A 12,747-nucleotide genomic window follows, 5' to 3' on the forward strand; every position below is an offset into this window, starting at 1 on the left:
TATACAATTAGATAAGCTATTTTGTGCATCCTAATATTTTCTATATTGCAATATAATTTCATATGATACTACACCGCATTAAAAATATCTAAGGCTTCCTAGATTTAAGATGTGTAAAAGATATATTAGTCTTGAGCTTAAGGTCTAGTTTCGAATTTGTAGAAGGGGACTTCTATACCAAACTCGTCAAGTAGATCGATAACAAGAAAAGTTTTGAATTACATAAAATCTTAAGACTCCACATGAGCAACAACTTAGTTTTTCACTGTGTGTGCATGTGGACCAAAATTATCTCATGGTGGAGATTGTTTATTTCAAGATCAAGATGTAGATTTATGTGAAAGATTCTTGATTTATTTTATAATGCTGGGGATATTTTGTAGGTTCATATATCACTATTCACTTATTAGTTCTTTTTAAAACAACATAAATTGTAATTATTATTCCAATATGTTATATTAGTATTCGACACATTTCCTTAACTTTTAAGTTTACATGCAAGCTTTAAAAATTCATGTAATTCAAGAAAAAAGATGAATACGCTCACATGTCCTATTCAAATAAGAATGTAGTTGAAAGAAAACTCTAAATACTTATAGTTATGTTTTTTACTAATAGTTAGAATTCTTTCACTCAATCTTTAGAAATTGTGATTAGTGGAGTAGCTTACTAGGCAATACAAAGAAAAATAATACAAAATTTAAATTTGTCAATGAATAGCCTCAAGTTTTAAAGAAAATAATGCAAATTCAAAAAAAATCATTTATTGTTTCTAAACTACATGTTGAAGGTCCAAACATATAGAAATATATATGTAACCATCATCATTTGTAAAATATATTGGCAGGTTGATATTGCACATGCTCACTAATAGTTAAAATCTAGAACTTGGGACTTTGATCAATTATAGGTAGTTGATCATGTCCTTAAGGTGAATCATTATAATTTTGTCAAATAGTAGTTGTGAACAAAATAAAAGGGAAGCATTTGTGTGTATATGTATGCACATGTGTAAATGTTAAACTACGATAATCATTTCACGATACATAATTATTTATAATAACTTTTATCATTGATTTTCAACTTATTGAACAAAAGGGGATTACTATTGTCTTCCCAATGCCATTAGGGGAAAAAAAGCTCAAGTTTTTATCTCAAAGTTGATAAATAACCAAGGAATAACTCATGTTTGTCAAATTAGATATTGCCATAGGTTCATTATTTATTTGTTTGGTATTGTAGGGAGTGAGCTCAACTTTTATCTAGGTAAACCTACTATTTTGGCCAGACTTGTCTCCCTTGAGCTAATTATAAATGGTGTATTTTCCATCTAGAAACAAGACTCCAAAAGAGGATTGGATTACTTGTGGGATTCTTTCAAGAGTTTTGGGATTTACCTGGCTCAAATTTATGTAATTTGCTTGTGAAGTTAAGACTTACTAAGGTGCCTTTGCCTACAATAAATTTCGACATCATTAGTTTGACCCTCAAATTCCTTAAATGCCATATCTGTGAAGATGGAAACTCTCCCAACGAGTTTAAGCTCATCCATAAGAGCAAAATTCGCCCAATCAATGTGTTCATCACATATCTGTCATGTGATATAATTCATCAAATAGTTCAAGGTCATCAAGTGCATTGTCTAAAATGATTCATCCATTTCGAATTTGGTTCCATAAGAGGAAAGCTACTCTAAACATGGCCTTCTCCTTGACTATGCTCTTTTCAACAATATAAATTTTGTTATGATTAACTTTGATTTGGAAAAGGCCTATGATAAACATGGACGTCATTCAAAGGAAGGTGATCAAGTATTTGGGCGGCCCTATATGGTGAATAAGAATAGGTATCCAGCTAAAGCAGACCTTTACGAGGCCTTCCAAGTAAGCAGACATTCTTTGTGGTCTTCAAGTCAATGCTTGGAAATCATGTATGATTTCCTTTGTCGACAGCTTACTATTATTAAAGCATATTAAACAAGTTAGGTGATTAAATAATGATATCTTAGGGCCTAGTGCGGACTTTGTTTGTTAGCACACAGTTGGACGAGTCAGATCACCCCATCAAGGGAATGAGGGCAGTTTTGTTCAAAGATAAGATTGCTGCTGCTCCCAGCCATGAGACGGTTTGGAATCAACATGCTCCCCCCTTCAAACATTTTGCTTGAATGGACATCTCAGAGACTACACACATTTGAAGTGACTTATATCCAACGCAAATATTTGATTAACTCTTATAAATCTTTGCAGTGAATTCTTCTACTCAAACCTAAAACATGAAATAGGAACTTACAGTTTTAACTATGCACAAGTACTGGTTGGGTGATGTATCAAAACTGACCAAATTATTTGATAGTCAATTGGTTATTGGCTCTTCAAATTTCAACCATAATTGGTTGCGCCTTGCGGCTCTTGGAGGCTCCACTTATTATTCTTCAGGTTTCCTTGTCCCCCAACTACATTGCAACTTCTGAGGTGTTACAGTATGCAACCTCCAGTAGAATTACTATTCTAGTTCAACATACTGCATAGAGCAACAACTTGGTAATACAGTCCTATTATGGAGCTATCAACATAGGTCCAACTTACTTCACATGCGTATACTTAATTCCTAAGTATATACAACCAACTGCAAATAAGTCTTTTAAGAAGCCTTTCTTTCGTGACGAGGGACCAAGTGCACTAAACAGTTGTGCATTCAGTTCATTATAACCCTCAAATTCTCATGTCTCTCATCCTCTCTTCCACCACAAACTTTTGCTTCTTCAATATGTTTCTTATGGAAAGTGATGTTAAGAACTTCAGCTCCTAAAAAGTTGAAGGACCCAAACCGGTTGCCTATATGGAGTCAGAAAGGACTTATACATAGCAGAATTGTCTTTACTGCAAACATGGATTGCAGGTAAACGATCGTATATATTTTACAGCACAAAACGAAAAAGACAGCATATGTACTGTCTTTACTTGTACTGCATATATTTAGTTACAAACATGGATTACAGGTAAAAGATAAAATACATTTTACAGTAACAACCTTGTAACGAACATTACTCTTCCAAACTGTGCCTAAGAAGGACATCACTTTTTAAGTGCAACACTGCTGACTACACCCATGGATAATAAACAGTATCAATCTGGTCTTGCACAACCTTCCCAAAACTCGTGATTATTTGCATCAGGCTTGTAAAGAAGACTGTCCCTCTAGGCATCTGACCAGGAAAACATCTTGCAATGGAAGACCTTTAAACAAGAAATTGCTATTTAATTTTGTTAACAGCAATAGCACTCTGCATTCGCCAGGACTGGCCTTATACTGCCAGCTCCTTTACAAAATCAAATTTGCTTGTAAAAACTGTCCTGTACAGATGACAGTGATACTGTTACAAATTCTTAGATGATTCCACAGACTTGTTGACGTGAACGTGGATCATCTGTATACCTCAAGAAAAATCAATGAGATAAAAGAGTTATAGAATACATTTCTTACAGAGAACCGGTTACAATTAAGTTAAAATGGACCTCCATCTTGGATGCAGCAACATTGCAGCCTAGATTTCATAGATCCTTGGCGACTGAAGCCTCGGAAGGGTTAACCCTTCCACTCGAGACCAAACCCACGGGAACATAAGCATACCCTTTAGGTAACCGCTGGTTTTGTACAGATGCCTCTATAGGAGTCATGATCACTTCTGTCTGTAGTGTCTCAGCCTGCCAAAATCGAAACCACCAAAAATATGGAAATATAGATCAGACGAAATGTACAGGTTCTTAACCAGGGGAGGGACTGCACAGTAAAACAAGCATCCTACCTTTCGCTGTCTCCTGGGTCTCTTCTGGCCATGGTCCTTCATACTAGAACCAATCCAACCACCTCTCCATTGTTCATGTACAGCAGCTATCTCAGATGTCTGTGATCTTGCTGATGTCTGCCGTGAAGCTTCAGAGCAGCTGAGTTGAGTTTGGTAAACAGACTCACCAGAAAGTGAGTCCTGATACTTACTAACCTCACCACCTGCACTGGTCCAGCTAACAGATTCACTTTCCATACCTTGAGGCCTGGAAACCAACTCATCATGTTGGTTCTCGGTAGCCCATGAATCTTCTTTGTAAGTATCAGGTGTATCCATACTGTTGGAAGTGCCAGATAGATCATTGGATTCCATCACTGATGAAGGCAAGGACAGCATACGAGCAAGGTACATATTCTTTATGCACACCATTCTGTCACGCTGCACACAATGAAATTGAACCAGTCAAAATCCAAGAAAACCATTTAAAGTGCATACATATTGTGTGTGCATGCATGCATGCATACACACTTGCATGTACAAGTAATGAGGTGAACAATAAGACCATTCAAGAGAGGATTTGCATTGCAGAAAGTAATTTGGAATGAAAACATGCAAAACTTGATCAAATATGGAAAGAAATGTCTCTCTAGATATGTCCTATGCCTTCAAGCCTTTTTTGACTGTCTGGACTATCTGAATGATGTAGCAAACATTCTATTTTCCGAATAATTGTGCATTAACTCAAACACATAATGTACTCACAACACAGGCTTTAGGTTATTGCAGAATGTAAATATAAACTTCCTCAGTTCTCTAAAGCAACTAAAAGCATGCATTAACATTAAACCTTTTACTGATGAAACAATCCAGTGCCTTCCTCAGCTTTGTGTTGTCACTCAAGCTGTGGTACTTAATTTAAATAAATTAACTTTTGCCAGAAAAAAGACCAAGTATAAATTTCTAACCTTTAATCGTTCGCGCCTGCAGATGCGCTCACATATGATGCGTACCCTTTCAAGTTCAGCCTGCAAGGTTGAGCTCATTAATATAAAATTGGCTAACTCGATAGGTAAGCAGGACACATAGGACAACTTGGGGAGATGGAAGACAAGGGGAAAGGGGAGGGGGATTGGGGTTGCATTAACTTTAGACAGAAAATGAATAAAACTTTGTACCCTCATTTGCACCAGTGCAGAGAGTTCTTCAGTACTCCCGCATCTGCGAGCTTCAGCCTGTCAACAAAAAATACCAAAGACATGAAAGGTGGTTTTACAATGACTCTTGCCGCCAAAGCGCACGACTTATTCGAGAGAAAAAGGGATCATCATTAAAAACAATGTAAATTGTCAAATTAAGGATGCATCATAAACAAAATGATATCAAACAATCTATCCCAATAATAAGCACCCTCGTTAAACAATAAAGCTCATTAAGGAGGAATATTATATTTTGAGCTAAGGAAGCCAACTTTTTTATGGCAATCTACGAGGGTACATGTGTGCATTGTCTGGACAGTAAGATAACCTGAAAGATCTTGATGCTTTTACTCTATAATAGACCTTGTAAGACATAAGGTAACTCGATTGCCAATCTTCGATTCAGTTAATAATGCAAAGACAACACAACATGGACCCCTCCAACAAAAGAGCTACAACATTCAATTTACCTTCTGTCGCTGTTGAGGACTATGCTTTTCACAATATGCCCGATACTGCAATCGCCCACCAGAAATGCATTTCACACTCATAAAGAATCCTGCCTCTCTAGCACACAAAGGATGGAATGAACCATGGCAGTGCCCAAAACTGCACTGCAAGAACCAGCCAACAATGTCAAAGCACATCAGCATTCACAAGGCCAGATCTCTCATGAGTGATTTGGACAAAAGATGGGTTGAAAGTTTACCCTTAAGCGTGCACCATGTGCACGATGGCAAATGCCACATTCTTGAGTGACCTTATCCATTGGCACCAGTTTCTGTAATCAACAATCATGAGTTAGCATCCACAATGCACACATATTAACAAGTTAAATCTGCTCTCAGAAAATGAACTTGAAGTTAGACCGAGCAAAAAATACACAGAATGCAACCAAAGAACCCAGTTTAAAGTATCAAGTGACTAATCAATTACAATTACAGCATCAAGACCCAACAGTGGGTTAAGTATGGAACTTTTGTGCCATAGCTTCAAGTAGCTAAAAACAAAGCATCTTTTGCTCAAAATTGTCACTAAATTGGGGTGGAATGTGTTTTTCTTTTTTGGGGAGCATCAATTTATTGGCCCCCGAAAAAAAAAATGCACTTTGTTGGTATACATGTCATGGGTGTTAGGCTCATGTTCATTTATTAGGCTGTGCAGTTGGACTCCTCATTAAGGGCTAGTCCATTTGTCTCCGCTGTCTATGTATACTCCCCTCCTCCATGCTTGTTATATCGGATCACATCCACCAAGAGAGAGGGATCCTAGAGGTACGCTGATCATCAAATGACCTGGAGCATTTTTTATTGATCAGAAATGAGTTAATAAAGATACAATAATGCATGGACTAGCCATGGCAGAGAAGGAACAACCAGGTTTTGTGGTCTTAGGTAGGAAAGAAAGAAAGAAAGGTACGTTAACTTCTTCTAAGGCTAAAATTGGCCTATGAGAGAAAACCATGTACAATCCTGATCGTTACTAGAAATTAAAGTATGACGTGCTGAAAGATGACCAGTGATATACTATGAAAAGAAGCTAGGGTGATCTACAGGGCAAAATAATGTCCCTGTAAGGATATAACAGGAGGATGAAGCAGTACATCTAGTTGTGTGGCTGAATGACACACAAATATCTAGTTTCGCCTAGTCAAGATCGGTGGATAGTGTGTCATACATCTTATTAGCAGATATGTCAACTCATGTGTGAGTCTGAGCTGCAGAGGTTTGGGCACATTATTTAGGTTATTTAGGCATTTTTTATTGTGTCATTTCATGGTCATATTAAGCATTTATTGCTGGCCAACCTGACATATTTTATGGCATTATTTGTGTCTATTTATTCTAGGCTCCTCCTCCTCAGTGGGTCAATTCACCACCTGGAGGTCCCGTTGTGCTGCTATGTGCATACAGTGTGAAAAACTCTAGAGTAAATCATCATTCGGCTTTCTTATTGATCTAAAGAGCCAATGCCATATTAGTCATTAATGTCAATGTCCGTAGTGTGGATGGTTCAAAAATACTAGATTTTTGGACAAGATTAGCCAATTTTTGATATTTGAGATATTAACTCTTGTAAAAATCCAAAAACTGTAGACAACTTCTAGAATAGGATGGCATGTAAAAGAAAGCAAGTAGCTTTCAGCCATTTTGGGAGGATTATATGTAAAAAGAAGGATTGGCAAAATAGCGCAACACACGATCGCAGTGAACAGCACTTCCGAACTGAGAGATGAAGAAGGAGTGATCTGGCAAAATTCTGGCCAGGCGTCCTAGTATTTTACCCCCCTTTCAGAACCAATGGAAGCATCAAATTGGCAGTCTAAGCAGCATAGAGGAAGGTATTGTTTTATACACGTTTTTGTCTACAAGAGATTTATCTTCTCAAAATGTAAAAATAAATTAACAAGCTTCACCTCTATGAGTATTCTTCTATATCTTCTATTTCTTTCAACCCCTTCTCTTCTGTCTACTCCTCCCCTTGAATCTCCCTTCACCCTACTGTCTCTTACCCCCGTGGTAAACTTTCGACCCCAAACGGGTCCGACAACGCGTTTCGTGGTTACCATGCCTCCACCACACTCTTGTTGAGCCACTAATATTAGGGTTGCACAAAATCATAATTATGGTGCATTAATCCTTAACTTCATCTCCTTAAAACAGCCCGAAAAGCACATTAATACTTATTTATTATTTTTAAATGGCTTATTTTTAATAGCACGATGAATACACCCCAATCCTCTATACTAATAGAAATGTATGCAACTAATCCTCTCAAACCATGGGTGGTTTAATAGACATGTATATTGTCTTCTTCTATATATGTCTCTTGATTGTGGTCGTCGACTTGATTTAGATGAGGACTCTGGGAGCTCTATCATTGTTTTTAGTTTGTAATCCTTTCTTGTGTATTGGTGTTTTTCATTTTAGACATATTAAGTGGAGACTATCCACACATTGGGATGGTGTGGGTTGGTGGTATGAGATGCCAAGCCTTGGGATATGGTCGTGACCTAAACTGCTACAAGCTCCCAGGCTCAGGGGTGAGCCTATATAGCTCTATAGTTGGGAGGTGAGTTTGATATCTAGTCTCTGATATTTGTGAATGTGGCTTGTGTCGTGTCTCATGTTTAGGTTGGATATTAGGGATATTTCATTGGTATCAAAGTATCAACTTGCAATCTGGTGTGAGATTCAATGAAGTGATGCCAACCCTTTGTATGTGTCACAAGGGAGGAGAGGAGAAGGTAGGATTATGGTGCCACATTGTGTGCCAAGCCTAGGCGTTTGTTCTGGCGGTTGGGCGGAAGCTTACACATGTTGGTTGGACGAAACGTGACCATGAGGCCCTACCAAGCTTGGGATCTTTCAAGATCCAACTAGTTGGGGGCTGATTAGATGGATTTGGAGGTGTGTGATGAGCAGGAGTCCGTTGGCCTGATTTTGTTTGACATATAAGTGTCACGATTTAATGAGAAGGTGATATAAATAAAGAATTGTGATTCGAACATGGCAAGAGACCTTGACACTAGAAAATCTATCAGTAGGTATGTCTTTGCTTTGGCTGGTGGAGCTATTTCTTAGTGTTCAAGGTTGCAGAAAATTGTAGCACGAAGTACTACAGAGGCTCAATATATTTCAGCCATAGAAGCTTCTAAGGAAGCTATTTGGCTTGGCCGTTTGGTCAAGGATTTTGGTCTTTCTTTACGTACTCCACTGCTTTGTTGTGATAGCCAGAGTGCAATATGTTTGGCTAAAAATGCCATGTTTCATGCATATACCAAACACATAGATGTTTGGTATCATTTCATTCGACAAGTCTTGGATGATAGCCTTGTCACACTAACTAAGATCAAAACCCAAGATAACCCTGTAGATGTTCTCACTAGAAGCCTTGCAAAGGCTCAGCATGAGCATTGCATTCGACTAGTGGGAGTTGGATAGTTTAAAGGCACCACTTCGGGCCTTTAAGTGGGAGGTTGTTGGGTGTAAAGCCACTTTGGGTATAAACTCCGTGTAAAGCCCCTTTGGATGTAAACTCCCATTTATCCCGTATGTATAAACTTACAGGTGTGAACACATCCTTTACTTGTACCCTAATATATAAATACATTTTTATTCTATGTACCATGCAACACACTGATACACTCTTACTCGATTCTCTCAGCTTTCAACTCTCAGCTCTATCACTGCTTATTCTAGTCTTGCATTCCGGTCAGCACTCCAGCTCAACAAGTTTGAGCTAGATACCTCATGCTATTTGGATGAGACACCTCTCTCAAACTCGTAATGGAGTCCCTAGACAAGCATCCCTTGGGCCAGTTCCTAGTCGAGATTCAAAGGCTTCGCACATCATTACTACAAGCAAGCACTATACAAAGAGGGGAATGTCAATCACAGCTCACTAATTTCTTCTAGACAGTGACCACATACACAACACCTACATAGAGAGGGATGACAATCCAGAGTGTTGAGGAGATGAGAGCAAAACGCCTACCGCGGATATAGGCATACCAAATGTAGATGCTACAACAAAGAGAGAGGAGGGAGATCCACCAGTGACACAAGCAACACATGATAGAGCTAAGGGATCAGTGCAGATACTACCCCTACTATTTCATCAAGGATGTGTCAGAAGTGGTGCAACGACGAAAGCGTAAACATAAGCTATAATAAATTATTGCAACACAAGACAAGAAAAAAAGGGAAAGAAAGAACACAATACAGATGAGAACTCAGATGTATGCTCGGGAAATGGAATCCATATATCAGACACGAGACTGTCACATACAACAGTGTGAGTCATTGGCTGCGTGGGCAACGGCACCGGCTCCTCTCTCCACGAGACCTCCAGGTGATGAACTGATCAACTGAGGAGGAGGAGGAGCCCATAATAAATAGGCACAAATAATGCCATAAAATATGTCAAGTCGGCCAGCAATAAATGCCCAATATGACCATAAAATGACACAATAAAAAATACCTAGATAACCTAAATAATGTGCCTAAGCCTCTGTAACTCAGACTCACACATGAGCTGACATATCTGCTAACACCCTCTCTCAGATCATGGGTGATCTCATACAATACATTGGTACAATGAGAATGAATCATAAACCATGCAACATAGAACCACTAAGTAGAACCATGGATACCCAAGCGATGGGTGATCAAGCCACCACCAAGGTGCCTCAGAGAGATCCGAAAAATAGAGAAGATCATAGTAGCTCTTGATGTCTGTCAACAATGCCGTTGATGTAGCACACGTCACCATCCTGTCACCAATGCCACAGCACATAAATGACCATGGATCCCCTCCTTTGGCCAAACCACCAAGGTGTCCCCTCATGTGAGCTCTAGACAAAAGCCATCTGCTCTCTGTCAAGTAACCAGCCCATCATGAACCTGGATAACAATCCTAGCTCCAGGATTTGTACTTGCCAGACTTCGGTCGATGTGTCAGGAACGTCGCTCTCTGGATCATGTGCATTTGTATAGATAGATAAGGCGCGGCTGGCCCATCTCACCACCCTTTCATACTCCCTCTCTAGAATTGGAGAGTCATGAGGGATGACCTCATCACCACCACTAGAAAGTAGCTGAGCAAGGGGCCACCAAGCCCTTCCCACAATCCGAAGAAGAGGATCCCTTTGACACCTTGGACTTCCCCTTGGCCGGAGGATCTGAATCGGAATTTGAGACGAATGATGACTCGTCGAAGGAGGCCACGTCCCGCTTTGTCTTCTGCTCCTTAAGTCACTAACTCTTTGCAGTCCTTCCACAAGTGGCCCTTCTTGCCACAATGATAACACTGGGCCTTCGACTTCTTCGTCTTCGAACCCCTCTCTAAAATTGTAAAAGCCTCATTTGAACCTTCATAATGTGACGGAAGTCACCCCTATAGTCACAAAGTTGCCTCGTGTTCAAGCAACATCGACAACATATAAAAAAAACTAACAGGAGTTGTAGATGTCTACGCACGTAAAGCATCGCCACTCCATCAAACTCCTGAGGAAACTTGTAGAGTACCGTACCAACAAGATGTGCCTCTAATAGAGCAGACTGCATAGTGCGAAGTTGGTCTTGGATTAGGGTAACTCGAAGTAGGAATGATTGGATCATATCTTTGATTTCAAACTTCAGTTTGTTGGAGCTGGCCATAGAGAGTAACGGCCCTCATGGAGGAAGGAGCCTCGTACATCAACTGCAACTTCGGCCATATGTCTAAAGCTGTCCTGCAGGAGGTGACCGCCAGTAGAACTTCTTGGAAATACACCGAAGTAAGGCCAAATAAGCACAGGCATCATCCGAATCCCATGTAAGCATTGCTTCCTCATGGTTGTCTTTATCAAAATCAATTGGAACAAAAGAAGGCTATTGAGGGCATGCAAGAGCTCCGCCAACCACATACTATAGCCGCTTCTGGAAAACCAAGCCTTCATTACCGCACTCCACGTGTAATAATTAGGTCCATGGAGCTTGTCATTAGTGGATGTGCATGGAGGAGCCATCTATAGAGGATTTAGAAGAGAAGTAGAGAAGAGAAGGTATTTGGAGAGGGAACACAGCCAAAACAAGAGCACAAACTGGGAAAAAACAAGAGTTTACATACAGTATAATCCAAAATCTGACCAAAAGAAGACAAAAGCTATTGCAAAAAGTCAAAATATCAATCAAAAACAACAAAAACGGCCTGAAGGTACAGTCGCCCAACCAGGAAGGAGTTAGGAACACCAAAACGCAGAATGAGTACTGCCACAATACTCAGCCACAAATAGGCTGAAAAACTGTCGCAACAGCCTGAAAACTGAAAACGCAAGCAACAGAAGGGCTGTAGACAGCAGGTGATGGCAGATCTGTAGAAAACGCACGAAAAACAAGTCACCTATATGGAGCAACAATCACCAGATCAGCAAGGGTGAAACAGTCCTGAAATCAGCAAGAAAACACAGCAGGAGCACAAATCCTCAAATCTGATACCATGTCAGAAGTGGTGCAGTGATGGAAGTGTAAACATAAGCTATAATAAACTGTTGAAACACAAGACAAGAAAGAAAGAAAAAAAAAAACACAATACAAATGAAAACTCAAATGTATGCTCGGGAAATGGAATCCATATATCAGACACGAGACTGTCGCATACAATAGTGAGTCACTAGTTGCATGGGCAACAGCACCGGCTCCTCTCTCCATGGTGTCGGAGCGTTTGGGGTCGAAAGTCTACCGCAGGGGTAAGAGACAACAGGGTGGAGGGAGATTTTAGGGAGAGGAGTAGATGGAAAAGTAAGGGCTCAAAGAAATAGAAGATATAGAAAAATACTCATAGAGGTAAAGCCTGTCAATTTATTTTTGCATTATAAGAAGATAAATCTCTTGTAGACAAAAACGTGCATAAAACAATATCTTCCTCTATGCAGACCACCAATCTGATGCTTCCATTGGCGTCCTAGTATTTTACCCCCCTTTCAGAGCCAATGGAAGCATCTTATTGATCTAGAGAGCCAATGCCATATTAGTCATTAATGTCAGTGTCCGTAGTGTGGATGGTTCAAAAATACTAGATTTTTTGGACAAGATTAGCCAATTTTTTATATTTTAGATATTATCTCTTGTAAAAACCCAAAAACTATAGATAGCTTCTAGAATAGGATGACATGTAAAAGAAAGCAAGTAGCTTTCAGCCATTTTGGGAGGATTTTATGTAAAAAGAAGGATTGGCGAAATCACGCAACGCGCGTTTCGTTGACTCCGAAAGGGGAAC

At 39.5% G+C, this 12,747-nt stretch overlaps 1 protein-coding gene across 2 annotated transcripts in view; it reads right to left on the reverse strand.

Moving 5' to 3' along the window:
• Window positions 1-3,174: 3,174 nt before the first annotated feature.
• LOC148014766 (PHD finger family protein) overlaps window positions 3,175-12,747 on the reverse strand; it is a 32,412-nt gene continuing 22,839 nt past the window's right edge. Inside the window, exons 13-18 of one of the 2 annotated variants that reach the window (XM_087667418.1) lie at window positions 5,696-5,767; window positions 5,457-5,600; window positions 4,966-5,022; window positions 4,756-4,815; window positions 3,809-4,228; window positions 3,175-3,707 (exon numbers count right to left, since the gene is read on the reverse strand). In XM_087667418.1, coding sequence (XP_087523544.1) covers window positions 3,555-3,707; window positions 3,809-4,228; window positions 4,756-4,815; window positions 4,966-5,022; window positions 5,457-5,600; window positions 5,696-5,767 — 906 coding nt within the window. In that variant the 3' untranslated portion in view covers window positions 3,175-3,554. Of the gene's footprint in view, window positions 3,708-3,808; window positions 4,229-4,755; window positions 4,816-4,965; window positions 5,023-5,456; window positions 5,601-5,695; window positions 5,768-12,747 lie in introns of those variants that run through there. The other variant, XR_015688771.1, reaches the window with a different exon arrangement.

Source organism: Lygodium microphyllum, chromosome 25 (assembly GCF_053477565.2).
Source record: "Lygodium microphyllum isolate KBCC chromosome 25, Lygodium_microphyllum_v1.1.10, whole genome shotgun sequence".
In the NCBI taxonomy this organism is placed as follows: Eukaryota; Viridiplantae; Streptophyta; class Polypodiopsida; order Schizaeales; family Lygodiaceae; genus Lygodium; species Lygodium microphyllum.